We start from the raw sequence: 15122 nt of genomic DNA, 5'->3' as shown, positions 1-15122 counted from the left end.
TTCTTTACAGATCCCAACCCACCGAGAAATATGACGATTGAGAAGGTAACGAGTAACTCGGTACTGGTACATTGGAAACCCCCGGAGCGTTCAGAATTCACCGAATACTCGATTCGGTACCGAACGGAAAGTGAAAAGCAATGGATACGGTTACCGTCCGTGAAAGCAACCGAAGCGGACGTGACTGATATGACGCCGGGTGAAAAGTACACCATTCAGGTGAATACCGTAAGCTACGGTGTGGAGAGTCCGAATCCTCAGCAGGTCAATCAAACGGTACGACCGAATCCAGTCTCCAACATTGCTCCGCTGGTGGACTCGAACAACATTACGCTCGAGTTCCCGCGTCCGGAGGGCCGCGTTGAAACGTACATCATACACTGGTGGCCGACGGAGCAGCCCGATCAAGTATCGATGAAGAATTTCACCGAAACCAATACAAGTAAGTCTGGAAATGCGCTCAAATGACGAATGATTGCTAATGTTGCTCAATTCATTTTAGTTTTACCATATCCAGGCACGCTGAGTGACGACGAGAAAGTGGTTGAGGAACCTCCGCTCGTGCGACTGCTTATTGGAGATTTGATGTCCGGTGTGATGTACAATTTCAAGATCCAGACCATATCCTACGGTTTGACGAGTGATCTCACCAAGCTTCAAACGCGAACCATGCCACTCATTCAATCGGAAGTGGTGATCGTGAACAATATGCACACCCGTGACACGGTTACGCTCAGCTACACGCCTACACCCCAGCAGTCTTCAAAGTTCGATCTGTATCGCTTCTCCCTTGGAGATCCGAGCATTCCGGATAAGGAGAAGCTGGCAAACGATACCGATCGGAAGGTAACGTTCACCGGTCTCACTCCCGGCCGGCTGTACAACATAACGGTGTGGACCGTGAGCGGAAAGGTGTCGAGTCAACCGATCCAGCGCCAGGATCGTATGTTCCCCGATCCGATTACGATGCTCGAAGCAACCGGCATCAACGATACGTGGATTGCGCTGAAATGGGACATACCGAAGGGAGAATACACCTCCTTCGAGGTGCAGTACCTAATGAATGATTCACACTACGTGCAAAACTACACCGTCAACAATCACATCACGATCACCGATCTGAAACCTCACCGTAACTACACCATCACCGTGGTAGTCCGGTCGGGAACGGAATCAAGCGTGCTGCGGGTCAGTTTACCCATTTCGGCAAATTTCCAAACCAAGGAAGCACTGCCGGGCAGGATGGATAAGTTTGCTCCGATCGATATACAGCCGAGTGAGATAACGTTCGAATGGTCACTGCCACCGAACGAACAGAACGGTATAATACGCCAGTTTACGATCACGTACGGGTTGGATGGTTCGCAGCACACGCAGGTGAAGGACTTCCGACCGAATGAGCTGCGCGGTTCGATCAAGGGACTGCAGCCCGGCAAATCGTACGTGTTCCGTATCCAGGCAAAGACGGCTATCGGCTACGGACCGGAACACATCTGGAAGCAGAAGATGCCAATCCTGGCGCCACCGAAACCGGAAACGCAAGTCGTTCCGACGGAAGTGGGTAGCAGTGCAACGACGATTGAAATACGGTTCCGCAAGCACTACTTCAGCGATCAGAACGGTGTCGTGACAACGTACACGATCATCATTGCCGAGGATGATTCGAAGAATGCGTCCGGGTTGGAGATGCCGAGCTGGCGCGATGTGCAGTCGTACAGTGTGTGGCCACCGTACCAGGTTATCGAACCGTACTATCCGTTCAAGAACAGTTCGGTGGAGGATTTCACCATCGGGACGGAGAACTGTGACGCGAAGAAGACGGGCTACTGCAATGGGCCGCTAAAGTCGGGCACCACGTACAAGGTGAAGGTGCGCGCTTTTACGGCACCGGATAAGTTCACCGACACGGCCTACAGTTATCCTATTCGCACAGGTAAGTTAAAATCAATGGTACAATTCATGGACATTTTATTGAAGTTCTTTTTCGGGGGGTTTTTTAAATCTATTTCGTGGTGGATGGGGGCGTGGTTTATCGATGTATCTTTTCCTCACTCTTTGACTAGAACTTAAAACAGCTCTTCTATCGGTGGATGGTAAGATTTATTTCACTTTACTTCGTTGCATTCCAACAGTCCTCGTTTTGTTGGTCCATGCTTTTATGTGATCGTGAATGACTGTGCTTTCGAGTTTAATGCATGTCTTCAGTTATATCTCCTTTGCATCTTATAACACTCGATTAGATGAAAATGATATTAATATTGCTCCAGGAGTATATTTTATCCCTAAAATTGATGCATGTTGTTTTGTCAAGCTTCATTTATCAGCAAAGTCATACTTTTAAAGAGCGATTATGTCGATTGAACTGTTATGCTTTCGTTGTAGTTCTTATATTATTATTTTTTATCTTTAAAATCCCGAGTCCCACAATGGATTGTTTTGTTTTATGTAACATTATGTTTCATCCCATTTCAGCATAATTACTTGCTATCAGTATTATCATTTTTAGCATGATATTATAACCCGGTATCGCGAAAGAAATCGTTAAAAATTAACAGTCGTTGGAGAAGTGAGCATAGTCGTTAGAAACTGCTGGATTTCGCAACGCGAACGCTTTGTATTAACGATCGTTAAACTTAAGGTAGTCGTTTACGTCGACGCAGACTACGATTAGACGGAAAAGCATACCAATTGGCCGAAAAGGGTGCATCAGAGAGGTCCTCACTCACTGCCCTTTTCCTGTCTCTCACGAGCCCATGTATGCCCCACAATCTCTCTGTATAGCTCGGCGGCAATTTATGTGAGACACAGATAATCTGTATGATTTTTATATTCAATCACTCTTTAAGTGTCCTTCACGCATTGGTGCTGTGAGATCTCAGGAGATCGTGCGTTTGATCGAATGATGTCTAACCAGACTAAGGTCTTATCATTTAGCATTGGGCGCGCTTCTTCGGTGTATAGGACAGGTTGACTCCAAAGTATGTGGCTGCTACCTCGGATAGCATGACATGGATCGTCTTTTAGGGCTTTTGTGGAGTACGAGGCTACTGGACTCTGGAGGCAGTTTAAGGCATAAGAAAGTTGCCAAACGTTCCTCTGTGGGATCTGATGGTAGACCAAAACGAGGCTTAGCTGAGCTGTTTTTGATTATTGTCTAGAATCTTATTTTTTTGAGGCCCCAAGGACCCACAACTAGCTTATAGGAAGATCAATCGCTATCGATATTTACGGGGCCCGTTGGTAGCTCTATGGGCTCCAAGCATCTACTTAATTTTTATTCTTTCTTTTCCTAAGGTCCGCATAGATGTTCGTCCCATTTAATTGAAATGAACTCCCTGTTTTATCAGAAATGAACCCTAGATGAATTGGATTTAACAAAAATGAACTTTGAACGACTGTTAAAATCTGTTAAACGCTTCGCGATACCGGCTCTTGTTTGAAGTTGTGTTGTGAACTAAAAATGCTTTACCTTATACAAAAAATTAACATTGTGTTTCTTATTCCCCAAACCCAAAAACTATAGCTCAAGACAATACGTCGCTCATCGTTTCGATCACAGTGCCATTAATGATCATTGCAATGCTGGTTGGCGTCGTGCTGTTCCTTCGCCGACGACGACACACCGGTCGCAAAACCGCCGAACAACGGACCAATGACAATATGTCCCTACCGGACAGTACCATCGAAACGAGCCGTCCAGTGTTGGTAAAGAACTTTGCCGAACACTATCGCATGATGTCAGCGGATTCTGACTTTAGGTAAGTAAAGGTAAGTCATCTAAACGGCAGCAGCATCTCTACATGCCCCTTTCGGTTCCATTTACACACAGATTTAGTGAGGAGTTCGAAGAGCTTAAACATATTGGCCGCGACCAACCCTGCACATTCGCGGATCTGCCGTGCAATAGGCCCAAGAATCGTTTTACCAACATTTTACCGTATGACCATTCCCGGTTCAAACTGCAACCGGTAGACGACGAGGAAGGCTCGGACTATATCAACGCTAATTACGTGCCGGTAAGAATTTAGCACCGCACAACGTGAGAAGGTGGGGAAAACAAAACTCATCATGATTTTTCATTTCCCTGCCAGGGTCATAACTCGCCGAGAGAATTTATTGTGACGCAAGGTCCACTGCACTCGACGCGGGACGATTTCTGGCGGATGTGCTGGGAAAGCAACTCGCGTGCAATTGTGATGCTAACACGCACCTTCGAGAAGGGTCGCGAAAAGTGCGACCATTACTGGCCGCACGATACCGTACCAGTATATTACGGTGACATTAAAGTGACACTGCTGAACGATAGCCATTACCCGGATTGGGTCATCACCGAGTTTATGATGACGAGAGTAAGGAGACGACGATCTTCTAGTCTCCTGCTGGATGGTTAAACTTACCTTTTGCTTCCATTTTCTGTTTTTTGCTTCAGGGTGAACAGCAGCGCATTATACGCCACTTCCACTTCACCACGTGGCCCGACTTTGGTGTGCCAAATCCTCCCCAAACGCTGGCGCGATTCGTGCGAGCGTTCCGCGAACGTGTCGGTCCGGATCAGCGACCGATCGTGGTGCACTGCAGTGCCGGTGTCGGTCGGTCCGGTACCTTCATCACGCTGGACAGAATATTGCAGCAAATTCAGGTGTCCGACTACGTAGACATCTTTGGCATCGTCTGGGCAATGCGGAAAGGTATGCTTAACTTAAAGCTACTCACTGATACTTTTAAAAGCCTGGATGGGGTTTTGTTAACTTAATGTTGTTGCCTTTCCCACCCGTAGAACGTGTCTGGATGGTACAAACGGAGCAGCAGTACATATGCATTCACCAGTGTTTGCTGGTCGTGCTGGAGGGTAAGGAGGGCACGGAGCGTGAAATTCACGACAATCAGGGCTACGAAGGTACGTATCCATTTTCGTGCTCACCGAAAACAAAATCAAATGTTCCTTGGGAAAACGATCATCCGAGTTGTGCAGCGCAACGCTTGCTCCGAACTCCCGAAATCGAAAAGAAAAAAACATTTACATCTGTTTTTGCTGCCATTTTGCAAGCGATCACTTACGCAGTGGTGTGTGCACGTCGTGTTGCATTGTTATTTTTGCCCCACGCCCCCCCTTGCAAAGCGATAAGATTTCGTGCCTTCATACGTACATGATTCCTCTCCAAAGCGCACTCATTGTTAATAGGATGATCGCCTTACTAAAGATGAAGCTCATATATAATATTGATGCCAGCAGCTTCGTGTACTGTTTCCTATCACATCATATTTATATATTACACCAGGTTATCCGATCGATTTCAAATTCATCAGCTAGTGCCGCCGCTTTCTTTCGGCTAATGTTACAACAAAAAAAAAACATAATTAAATACCTTTCTCGCCAGTATAGTTACTAAAAACAAAATCTTACAACACTCTCGCTTTCCGGATGGTTTGGTTTAGTAGATTTTCATCGGTTGTTTGATTTTTTCTTTTTACTTCGTATGCATTATTTGGTTCTGTTACTAGATAACTAACTTATTAACCACGAATTACTAACCTGCGCAATGATGATTCATGGCAAACGGAATTTCAAATTCGTACTAACTTAGACTACTATCACATTAACTCAGTACCAGGGCCCAGTCCAGGGTTTAATCACGTAAGCAATATTATAAAACAGGTTTAAGTTGGCAAAGGAGTAGAAAAGGCCCACAAGTTGCGTATGGAACGTGAAATGAGAAGATGACGAGATAGGAAAAAATCTTCTTCTTCTTCTTCCTTGGCACCACAACCTCGTGAGGTCTCGCCGGCCTGCCATTTCTGGCTTTCTGTGACTTAATTTTACCCGTAGCAAAGTAGTCAGCCCTACGTACGGAGAGGCGCGGTCTGAATGGGATTTGAGCCCCGGTCCTGCCTTGTGAAGACCGGCGCCGTTATCGCCTCGACCACCGGACCGCCCCAATAGGAAACTCCTATAGGAACTATAGGAAAAAATAGTTTCATCTAAACTCAAAGATAGTTTTGTTTAAAAAATATGTAAATCATTCTCATTTGGCGATGTAGATGAAAGCTATTACTTTAATATAATTTTCTATAATCTTTGTAATTTTTTTTAATTAACTTTTTTTTGATAAAGTAATCTACATAAATTGTTTTTATAAATAATTAAAATTACTATTTCATCTAGGTTTTTTTTGCAAGTTTTTAAACCATCTAGTTAAAACGTACATAAATACAAAATTATTCAGTTAACAGAAAACATCAGTTAATTAAAACATGCATCACAAAAAAAGTTAGTAAAAACTGATAAAATATCTATTTAATACTCTAAAAAGCGGTTAGTTTAAATGTTACTTTAATGTCCTAAATGTCCCTTACAACTTGCGGGTCTCAATGCTTCTCCTTAGCCAACAATTCTTCTTTGTATAATTTTATTACTTTAAAAGCTAATAATACTGCACGCCTTGAACCGTGTTTTGACCAGTTTTTTAAGATTTTTTCATCACTGTTCGCGCTGTTACCACTAACTCTAGTCAGTATTGCGCATACACACCGGCAGGGCGAGATAGATTATGATTGATTTAAAATACCTTTTATTATTTCTATTTTCATTTCACCGTCCTCGAATCGACTTCTATCGATCGTTCCGGTACCAATCAAACACTGAAATTGCAATGCACAACAGATGAAAGTATATTAAACCAAACGATTTACGGTCACCTAAGCGATTCGCAAGTCCGGTTAACCAGTGTTTGAGGGAAGTCAACCCTTTTTTTGCTGAGCAGCACCGACAATTATGAATTATGTGATGTGATTCTAGTACTTATGTGAACTCGCGGGACGGATTGTATGATACCGAGACGGACGAACGAACCTTTTGTTCCTTACCGGCGCTCTGAGCGTGATGTAACAGAGGCGAGCGATGTGCTGTTGGATGTTCTGTTGTTTGCTATTGATATTTTCTCTTTCTCTATCCTTTTCCCTTTCTTCGTCTCTGTACTCCAACTGTGTAAATTGTGCTTGTTGTATAAAAATCGGTAATCAAATCGTCGCACACCAAACCCATGTTGTGCCGCACCTGGTAATCTTCGTCGCGTCCTGCACTTCGACGAAACGTTTGTTTTTACATACTATTCACACGCGGACTATCGCTCTGTCTAACCTAATCACGGGTGCTTTTGACGGGGTTGTACTCTGGTGCTTGGAATGGAACGTATTAACCGTGAAATATCAACACACACATACACACACTCACACGTAAAACGTTGCTGCACGTAACGAACTACTCGCCACCCTGCCTGCAATGCGCGCAGAGCCCCGAGATGATGATGATCAGCAATCCGAGGAGCAGTTGCTGATAGAAAATCGTTCGGATGATGATCTGGACGAGATGGCAGTCCAGCAGCAAGAGCATCATGGTGCGTCTACGGCTGCCAGTGTAGAAAATCATGAGCTAGATCGGCGAAGAAGCGGAACTGGTGAGCTAATCGGAAATGAGTTGGCGATGCTACAGCAGCAGCCTAATTTCACCGCTGGCGAAACGACTGAAGAGGAGCTGCTGGATGATGAGGAAGAGGTAGAGGTGACGGTTGATGGACTGATGATCGTGTCACGAAAGCAGTCACATACCGGTTCTACGGGGCCGATCCCCAACGGTGATGGAAAGCAGCAACCGCAACAGAACTGCAGCAATAATGATCAGCCATCATCGGGCCACGACGAACGTTCCATCAGTAGCGGAGGAACAAACAGCAATAACAGTGCCAACAGTGGATACGAATCCAGCCCTCACAAGCGCCGTTCCATGACGGCGACGAGCCAGGAACGGATGCACGAGCGACGATCGCTAACCTTCTCCACCGGTGGGGGAGAAATGCTTAGCAAAGCAGTGGACCCATCGAACGGAGATCCAATGCAACAGCAGCAGCAGCAAACCCACCAAGGACCAGGAGGACAACAGCAGCAGCAAATCCTTCCGCCCGCACAGCAGCAACACACCCATCAGCCAACGGTCGGCGGTGGGAAGCTGTGGAAGGAAGAGAGATGACAGTTAGAGAACGATAGCGACAATCGAAGCAGCGGCCGTAGCAGCATCGTGATCGCTATCAACGACAACGATAGTCATGTAAATAGTAATGCGTCGAACGTCGTGATCCTGCGCGCGGACGGTGACGACGACGATCGTACGATGGCGACGAAAGACGACGAGACGGAAATCGACGACGGTATCGACGGTTCGGACGAGGGTGACGATGATCTGAACGCGGTGGAGGACGGTGGCAAGAGACGGGACGTGGAGGAGGAGGAGGAGGAGGACGAGGACGAGGACGATGAACAGACGCACGAGCAGCGCGAACTGCTGCTCCATCGTCGGAACGAGCGTAATGTGCGGGCCGTGGCGGCCGCCATGGTTGCCGGGGCCGGACCAACGGGTAGCAATAATGGCACGGCCGGCGTTGGCCCGGTGGTGGCTGGTGGTTGTGGCGTTGGGCGCTACAAACATCACAGCTACGTCGAGGTGGAAGAGGACGAACAGGACGACGACATTATCGTGATCGTCGACGAGGACAATGGCGGCGGCGTTACGGACGGGGACGGCGGCACAGGTGGTGGCGCAGGATGTGCTGGTGGCAACATTGGTATAGTTGGCGGTGTTGGTAGTAATGGCATTAGCGATGAGCTGTATCTAAAACTGAGAGAAATGGGTTGGTAGCACTTTAATGTTTATCCTCTCCGCTTTTAAGCTTTTAATAGTGAATGTTTCTATGTTTGTCTCTTTATCTGTTCGTTGTGCATGTTATGTGCTTATCTTCTCGACACGTATCACACCAAATACATCATTTTCGTATTGTTTTCTTATGCTACTAACGATTCTATTCTGTCTTTATATATTAGCTTTACTTTAGCTTACCTTTATCACACGATATGCACCTCATTCCTTTAACTTTTTTTTTTTTAATTGGCCAGTATTAAATGCTTCTTGAAACAAATTGTATTTTTCAAAACGAAATACCTCAAGAAGCAATTCTCGCCTCCATTTTTTTTTTGAGGGCGAGCATTTAAAAAGATCCAGCATGAAAGTTTGTTCTTATATGTCCTCCTCCTCCTTTTTACATCTGTTTTTTTCGTTTGGTTTTGTCACGTTGAATGCATTGAAGCTGCATGCAACGTTGTGTTTTGTCACTATTTGTGGTTTTCAAGAAGGGATTTTCCATGCCATAAACTAATCGAATCTCACTTTCCACTTTCCACTGGCCGACACACAGACGACGAAGGAATCGCCGAGTCCGGAATGTAAGCGGCGTGCGGATGAGGAATAGATCATCTCCCAAAACCCAACGGCAGCCATGTATTTCCTCGCCGCAAAGGGGCATATAAAATGGGCGGCCATCGACAAATAGGGGGCAGCTAAGCGTTGTTAGCTTATTTTTTTTCTTGGGTGTGGATAAACAAATCGATCTACTTAATCGTTCCCGAAAACCCGGACAGACGAAACCCGTCGCGATAGCTTCAATCTGTCTAGTATAAATGGGCTAAATGGCAGCTTGGTCTACTAGGTAACGACGAGAGCGCAATCTCAACGTTCGATATCGTGCTTAAGGTACCCAACGTAACGCAAAATTGTCTCGTAACGCTCCGATATATACTACTGCTGATGGTGGCAAGAAAGAAAAAAAAAATGGCGGCCATAGAGAGACCCCATCAAACTGCATCCGGTGCTGTAGTGTGCTGTAGTGTGTAACTGTGTATAGTAAATGGCAATTTTAAAAGCAAAACAAACTCAACCACCTTCAAAGCGAAAGTGCGAAAACAGCCGGTTCCCATTTTCAAAATTTTTCCGTAAATCGAATTAGTGTACGCGAGCCAATCTCATGCGATGATACTATGATTCTCGTAGGTAGCAGTTAGTTCACGAGAGAGAGAGAGTGAGAGAAAGCGTTGCATGTAAAGCTTTTATCCCATCGCTTGTTAAAGTCCATCTCCCGGGGTCGGATCAAAATCGGTACGCAATAATACGTAGTTAGCCGTTTCGGGAAACCTCCCCTTTCGTTATTTTTAAAGCTCCCCTACCCCAGTGGACAAAGCGGCAATTATCCGGGACGGTATACATACATAACTATCATATCGAACAATCGGCGGCGGTATTCCTTTTTTGGTGTTGTTCCATAGGATCGAAAAATTATAAACAAAACTCCCTTTTAAAAACAAAATCGAACAGCTACTACTTAGCAGGTGTAATACTAAAGTGCTTGACAGCAAGCGATAAAACCTTACTCCATAATCAAAACCTTACGAAATTATACTAAGCGTAACCCTAGACAGACAGAGCGGGGTTTGAAGTACACGAAGAAGTAAGACGAAGAGAAAAGCGGGAGAGAACGAAACTTAGAATCTTAGACAAAAAAGGATGTGAAAGCTTCCTTTGCAAACCTGGGAAGATCTGATTGTAGAAAAAAACTTTTGGTTTTACTATTTGTAGCAGCAGCTATTATGTGTATGTAAAGCTGATCGAGCGGAGGTGGACGATCCGGACAAAAAACGTGTCAAAAACAATTATGTAGCTGTATATTATGTAGCTGCGCAGTAAAAGAAACATGGCCAACGGGTGAAAGTATTTAATAGCGAGTAAAGATGGCGATGGCAATACCAGCACACGATACGCATGATAATAGAGAGAAGCAAAGCCAGACCCAGCTGACCAACTTCACACAATATTTACGTAAAGGACGACATTTGTGACGGGAAGACGAGAAAGGATGGAGAGAGAGAGAGATGCATAACGGTTAAGGTATTGTTTTCGTTTTATACATGTATGTGTTTTTTTTTGTATTTGTTTCCAATTTTAATCCGATTCCTTCACCCTCTCCCCCGTTGTATATATTAGTAAGATCAGTAGCAAAACAAAACAAATACACACACACTCATTGCAATCATTTTTATTACGAAAGTGCTCTAGGTTCTAGCTGTTTAATAGGATGGAGAAATATGTGTTGTGTAGTCGGTTGGGGCGCAGCAATCGCAATTGTACAGTAGTCGGAAGTTACGGGTTGAATTACGTGTTCAGGTGCAACGACAGGGATGATTTCCTTTTACGACCGATCACCACAAAATCACACTCACCGATCACACACCTGTAGTAGAACAACACATCGATCAGCACACACACACACGCAAACACCCACCTACCAATACATACAAAAACCTCATAGAAAGGGACTAAAAAGCAGAACTATGCTGCTAGCTGTTGCATGGCACACGAGGACCACACTACCAGGAACTAGGTTTTATACTAGGATTTCCATTTTTTTTATACCACAAACACTGCCTGTTTTGAAGGCCTCGGAACCAAAATCCGTTTTTTTTACAGTAGTCCCCACTTGGCAACAGCTCTTGTTTTGTCCTTTTTAGGAATGTGTTAGGTTTACAGTGGCAGCTTTAAGAAACAAAAACCAATACAATACTTATACACAAAACCTTTCCTCACCAACACTTTACAAAGCGAGAAACGATCGAAACGACTCCCCTCCGTACGTAGAAGCCGTAATTCAACCTACCGATGATAATTACAGTAAGTGCATCCGATGCACTTGTTGCGGTGCGAGAAAAGGCAGGCGTTAATCAGGCAATAATGCATATATACATTAATACTACCCTTCCCGTGAAATTGGTATTGATGCTTCCCCGATCCTTCGAAGTACGTTTTACAAGTTTTTTAAGCTGCGGTCGGTGTTCCTTACAGAGGAGCACAAGCAAACACAGCAGCAAACAACAACAAATCGTCATATCAATTACTCCAAGCGAAAAGAATGCGAAACAACAACAAAAAAAAGACAACAGAATGATCAACATGAACCAATTACCTGGAAGGTTTAGGCCACTTTTTGTTATCCGAAAACAACGGTGATCGTATGTAGAATATTCGGTGAACCTGCAGGTAGAATCTGTTTCTTGGTAGATATAGCAACCGAACTGATTAAAAATGGCGGTACAGCTATCGGACAGGACTTTCATCAAATTATAACTGAAGTATGGGATGGGATCTTTACTATGCGGCAAATCTTGGACGGCTCCACTCCTACCATCTCTTCATTGATTTTAAAGCCGCATATGACAGTATAGCCTGGATAAAATTATTCAACGCAATGAGCTCTTTTGGAGTTCTACCAGGCTTGTAAGAAAGACTATGGCCAACATAGCATGCCAGGTGAAGGTGGATGAAAACTCTCAGGACCCTTTGCCTACCACCAAGGGCGCCTGTGCCAAGGACTTGCCTGTCTCCTTTTCAATCTGGCGCTAGGGAGAGCAATCCGTGCCTCGGATGTGGAAACTTTGGGAACCATCTTCTATAAGTCAATCCAGATCCAGGCATACGCTGATGATGACATAGACACCATTGGTTTGAAAATCTCGGGTTGGAGATTAACGAGGCGAACACCAAAATGATGGTGGCACCACCAGCGGCCCTACTAACAAACACTGATTTGCGTAGGGGTGATGTACAGCTAGGTGACCGCACTTTTAAAGTCGTCCAAAACTTCACCTATCTGGGTCAATTTTTTTTATTTACAGAGGCTTTGAGTCTTAAAGACTTCATTCGCCTCTTGGGGGTCAAAAGTCAGCACCGACAACAACAATGATTGTGAGTTGTGCTTATAGGGAACAGGACGCTAACTCAAAATACCTGTCGTGACGGGGCTGGGACTGTACAGAACATTTGTAGTTCCTGTACTCACAAACGCCTCTGAGGTATGGACTCTGTCCAAAACTGACGAAGCCCTCTTAGCCGCCTTAGCCGATTGTTTGCCCCGTATGTGTGGAAGGACAATGGAGGAGCCGCTACAATGACGAGCTCTACGAGCTGTACGATGGTCTCGCCAAGCTCCGGTGGGCTGGTCACGTCATGAGAGTGAGACCGGACGACCCAGCCCGTAAAGTCCTTTTAGGCCGTCTCCACAGACAGAGAAGGTGGTTGGCCCAAAATGAGATGGAATGATGGCGTTGATGCGTCCGCCAGAACGGGCGGGATAATCGATTGGCAGACGACTGCGCTTTAGCGTCGACCCTAGCCTAACCAACAGGTCAAACTACAGCTTGAGGAACCTTAACCGCCCTATGTATTTACCACGAGTGACGAAGCTGGGGCTGCATAGAACATTTATAGTGCCAGGATTGAGATACGCCTCAGCGACGGGGACTCAGTCCAACACTGATGACATTCGACAGGAACATACTCAAAATGATCTTTGGCCCCTTATGTGCGGAAGGACTATATGCTACAACGACAAGCTCTATCATCTCACAGAATGTCATGCGAATGGCACCGGACGACTCAAATCTTCAAGTTTTCGAGACGACGAGCAAATTTAAATTGATTTGATTGCTTTTTTAGTTCAAAATCATTTATTTACTCTTTTTTGTTTATGTTACAAGCATCATTGCGTAAATTACACCACCATCTGGAGGTGTCGGTGTTTTCCGTTCGTATCCGGCGTTAATCTCTCACGATTTGTTACATTAAATACATCGCTCCTACAACTAAGCCTTGCCCTGCCTGCCTGCAATCTTCAATTGCTCATGCCACCGAACACGAGATTCACGGCCGATTCGACATTCCCGTTGCATACGATCAGTGCCTGCAGGTTCGTTTCCGTGTCGGTCAGTCCCATTTCGCGCATCGTGTCCAGCTCCCGTCGGTACTGGCCAATGCTAGCGGCCAGTGTTGAGTGCTGGGATAACGTCTGCGCCCCAAGATCGTGTCCCATCGGTTCCGGAGCGGCTGGGACGGTGCTAGCTGTTGCCGGGCTCGTGTCCATCGGTTCGACTGTCGGGTCGGCTGTGGAAGGTTGACCGGTGGCAGTGGCGGTGGTACCACTGGCCGAAGTGCCTCCGGATCCGGACGCCAGTTCGCCTCGCTGCTGTTCAAACATCATCGAAATTGCATCGAGCAGCATGCTGGACGTAATCCGTCCGGAGGCAGCATTGGTAGCCGATGTGGTAGGTTGACCACTGGTGGCTGAGGAAGTTGAAGGGAGGTTTGTGTCGGCCGTACCGGCAACGGTTGACCCGTCGGCTGCCGTGCCATCCTGCTGGTTGGCCCGATTGTCCGCATCGCGCTGCGAGATGTTTGACAGTGAATTGTACGAGCTGCGTGAGCCAGCGAACGCTAGGGCGGACGCAAGATTGTCGGCCGTTATGCGGCGAATTGTGTTCGGAGCGGCTGAGGTAGTCGGCGATACGGTGTTATCATCGCTCGACGACGAATCCGACAGCGGATCATCCAGGGCACTGTCGAGCGGTGCGGATAGATGGCAGTTGGCCACCTTCGAGATCATTTTGGAGTTGAGCAGCTGTACGATGGTGCGTGATGCTTCGAGCAGTATGGGATGTTTCGGTGCAACGCGACGAATCGTTTCCGGTTGCTGCATCGAGGAGAGCAGTATCGGATCCTTCAGTAGCGACAGTACGAAGAGATTGCGCCGTATCGCCGGATACGCATCGAGAACGTTCTTCATGAACTCGGGCTGGCGCACCTTCTGGAAGTTGGACGAGTCGACCGTGCGCCACACGGAAAGGACTGCCTGCACTTCCGCTTCGGTAAGTTCCTTTTCCTCGCTCTTCTGCTCGTTGGATGCATCCTTTTCGCGACGTTTCTGTATGACGTGTATCATCGAACCATCGCTGACGCCTTTGTTCTGCAGTATGTCGTCGGTTTTCAGCAGATTGCCACAGTAGATCAATTCTGGTGTATGAGGGGAAAAAGGGAGGCAGAGGCAAAGTGTTATAGCAAACGCATAAAGGAACTCCATTGAACCTCGCGCAACGTACCAAAATCATCCGCCGAAACGTCGTCTTTTATTAATTTGGCCGCCTCGGAACGTAGCGTTTCTGTTCGCCCGCTAAGGTCGACATTTTCCACCTTTAGCTTGTGGTACGGCTTGAACGGCAAATGCACACCCAAATAAACGGACGGCATTACTCCAGTGGTGGTGGTTTTGACGAACGTTGTTCAACTAGCAGTTCAATTAAAAAATGCTCAATTTAACAAACGACTATAAGGCTCAAAGCTGGGGGCCAGCCTTTCGTGGGTATTGAAAGAATAACAACAAAGCAGTCGAAATGACAACACGGATTTATTCCGAGTCATC

At 46.1% G+C, this 15122-nt stretch overlaps 2 protein-coding genes across 11 annotated transcripts in view; one reads left to right on the top strand and one right to left on the bottom strand.

Annotated features, from left to right (window-relative positions):
- Window positions 1-11836, top strand: part of LOC118506391 (tyrosine-protein phosphatase 10D) — a 40793-nt gene extending 28957 nt beyond the window's left edge. For 4 of the 10 annotated variants that reach the window (XM_036043435.1, XM_036043431.1, XM_036043433.1 and 1 more), the window contains 10 exons: window positions 11-442; window positions 503-1933; window positions 2064-2093; window positions 3524-3758; window positions 3830-4016; window positions 4092-4349; window positions 4430-4688; window positions 4778-4897; window positions 7290-8681; window positions 9243-11836. In XM_036043435.1, coding sequence (XP_035899328.1) covers window positions 11-442; window positions 503-1933; window positions 2064-2093; window positions 3524-3758; window positions 3830-4016; window positions 4092-4349; window positions 4430-4688; window positions 4778-4897; window positions 7290-8023 — 3686 coding nt within the window. In that variant the 3' untranslated portion in view covers window positions 8024-8681; window positions 9243-11836. Of the gene's footprint in view, window positions 1-10; window positions 443-502; window positions 1934-2063; window positions 2094-3523; window positions 3759-3829; window positions 4017-4091; window positions 4350-4429; window positions 4689-4777; window positions 4898-6661; window positions 8682-9242 lie in introns of all 10 variants that reach the window. The other 6 variants (XM_036043436.1, XM_036043434.1, XM_036043437.1 and 3 more) reach the window with 5 other exon arrangements.
- Window positions 11837-13345: 1509 nt separating this feature from the next.
- On the bottom strand, window positions 13346-15101 carry LOC118506390 (ubiquitin-like protein 7). Its single transcript, XM_036043430.1, has 2 exons — window positions 14803-15101; window positions 13346-14716 (listed from the first exon to the last, which is right to left on the bottom strand). The coding sequence occupies exons 1-2, from the start codon at window positions 14948-14950 to the stop codon at window positions 13542-13544; spliced, it is 1323 nt and encodes a 440-aa protein (XP_035899323.1). The 5' UTR covers window positions 14951-15101; the 3' UTR covers window positions 13346-13541.
- Between the last annotated feature and the right edge of the window lie 21 nt (window positions 15102-15122).

The sequence above is a fragment of the Anopheles stephensi genome, chromosome 2 (genome assembly GCF_013141755.1).
Source record: "Anopheles stephensi strain Indian chromosome 2, UCI_ANSTEP_V1.0, whole genome shotgun sequence".
Classification (NCBI taxonomy): domain Eukaryota; kingdom Metazoa; phylum Arthropoda; class Insecta; order Diptera; family Culicidae; genus Anopheles; species Anopheles stephensi.
The sequence above is the reverse complement of the archived record's forward strand: the minus strand, read 5'-3'. Positions and strand labels throughout refer to the sequence as shown.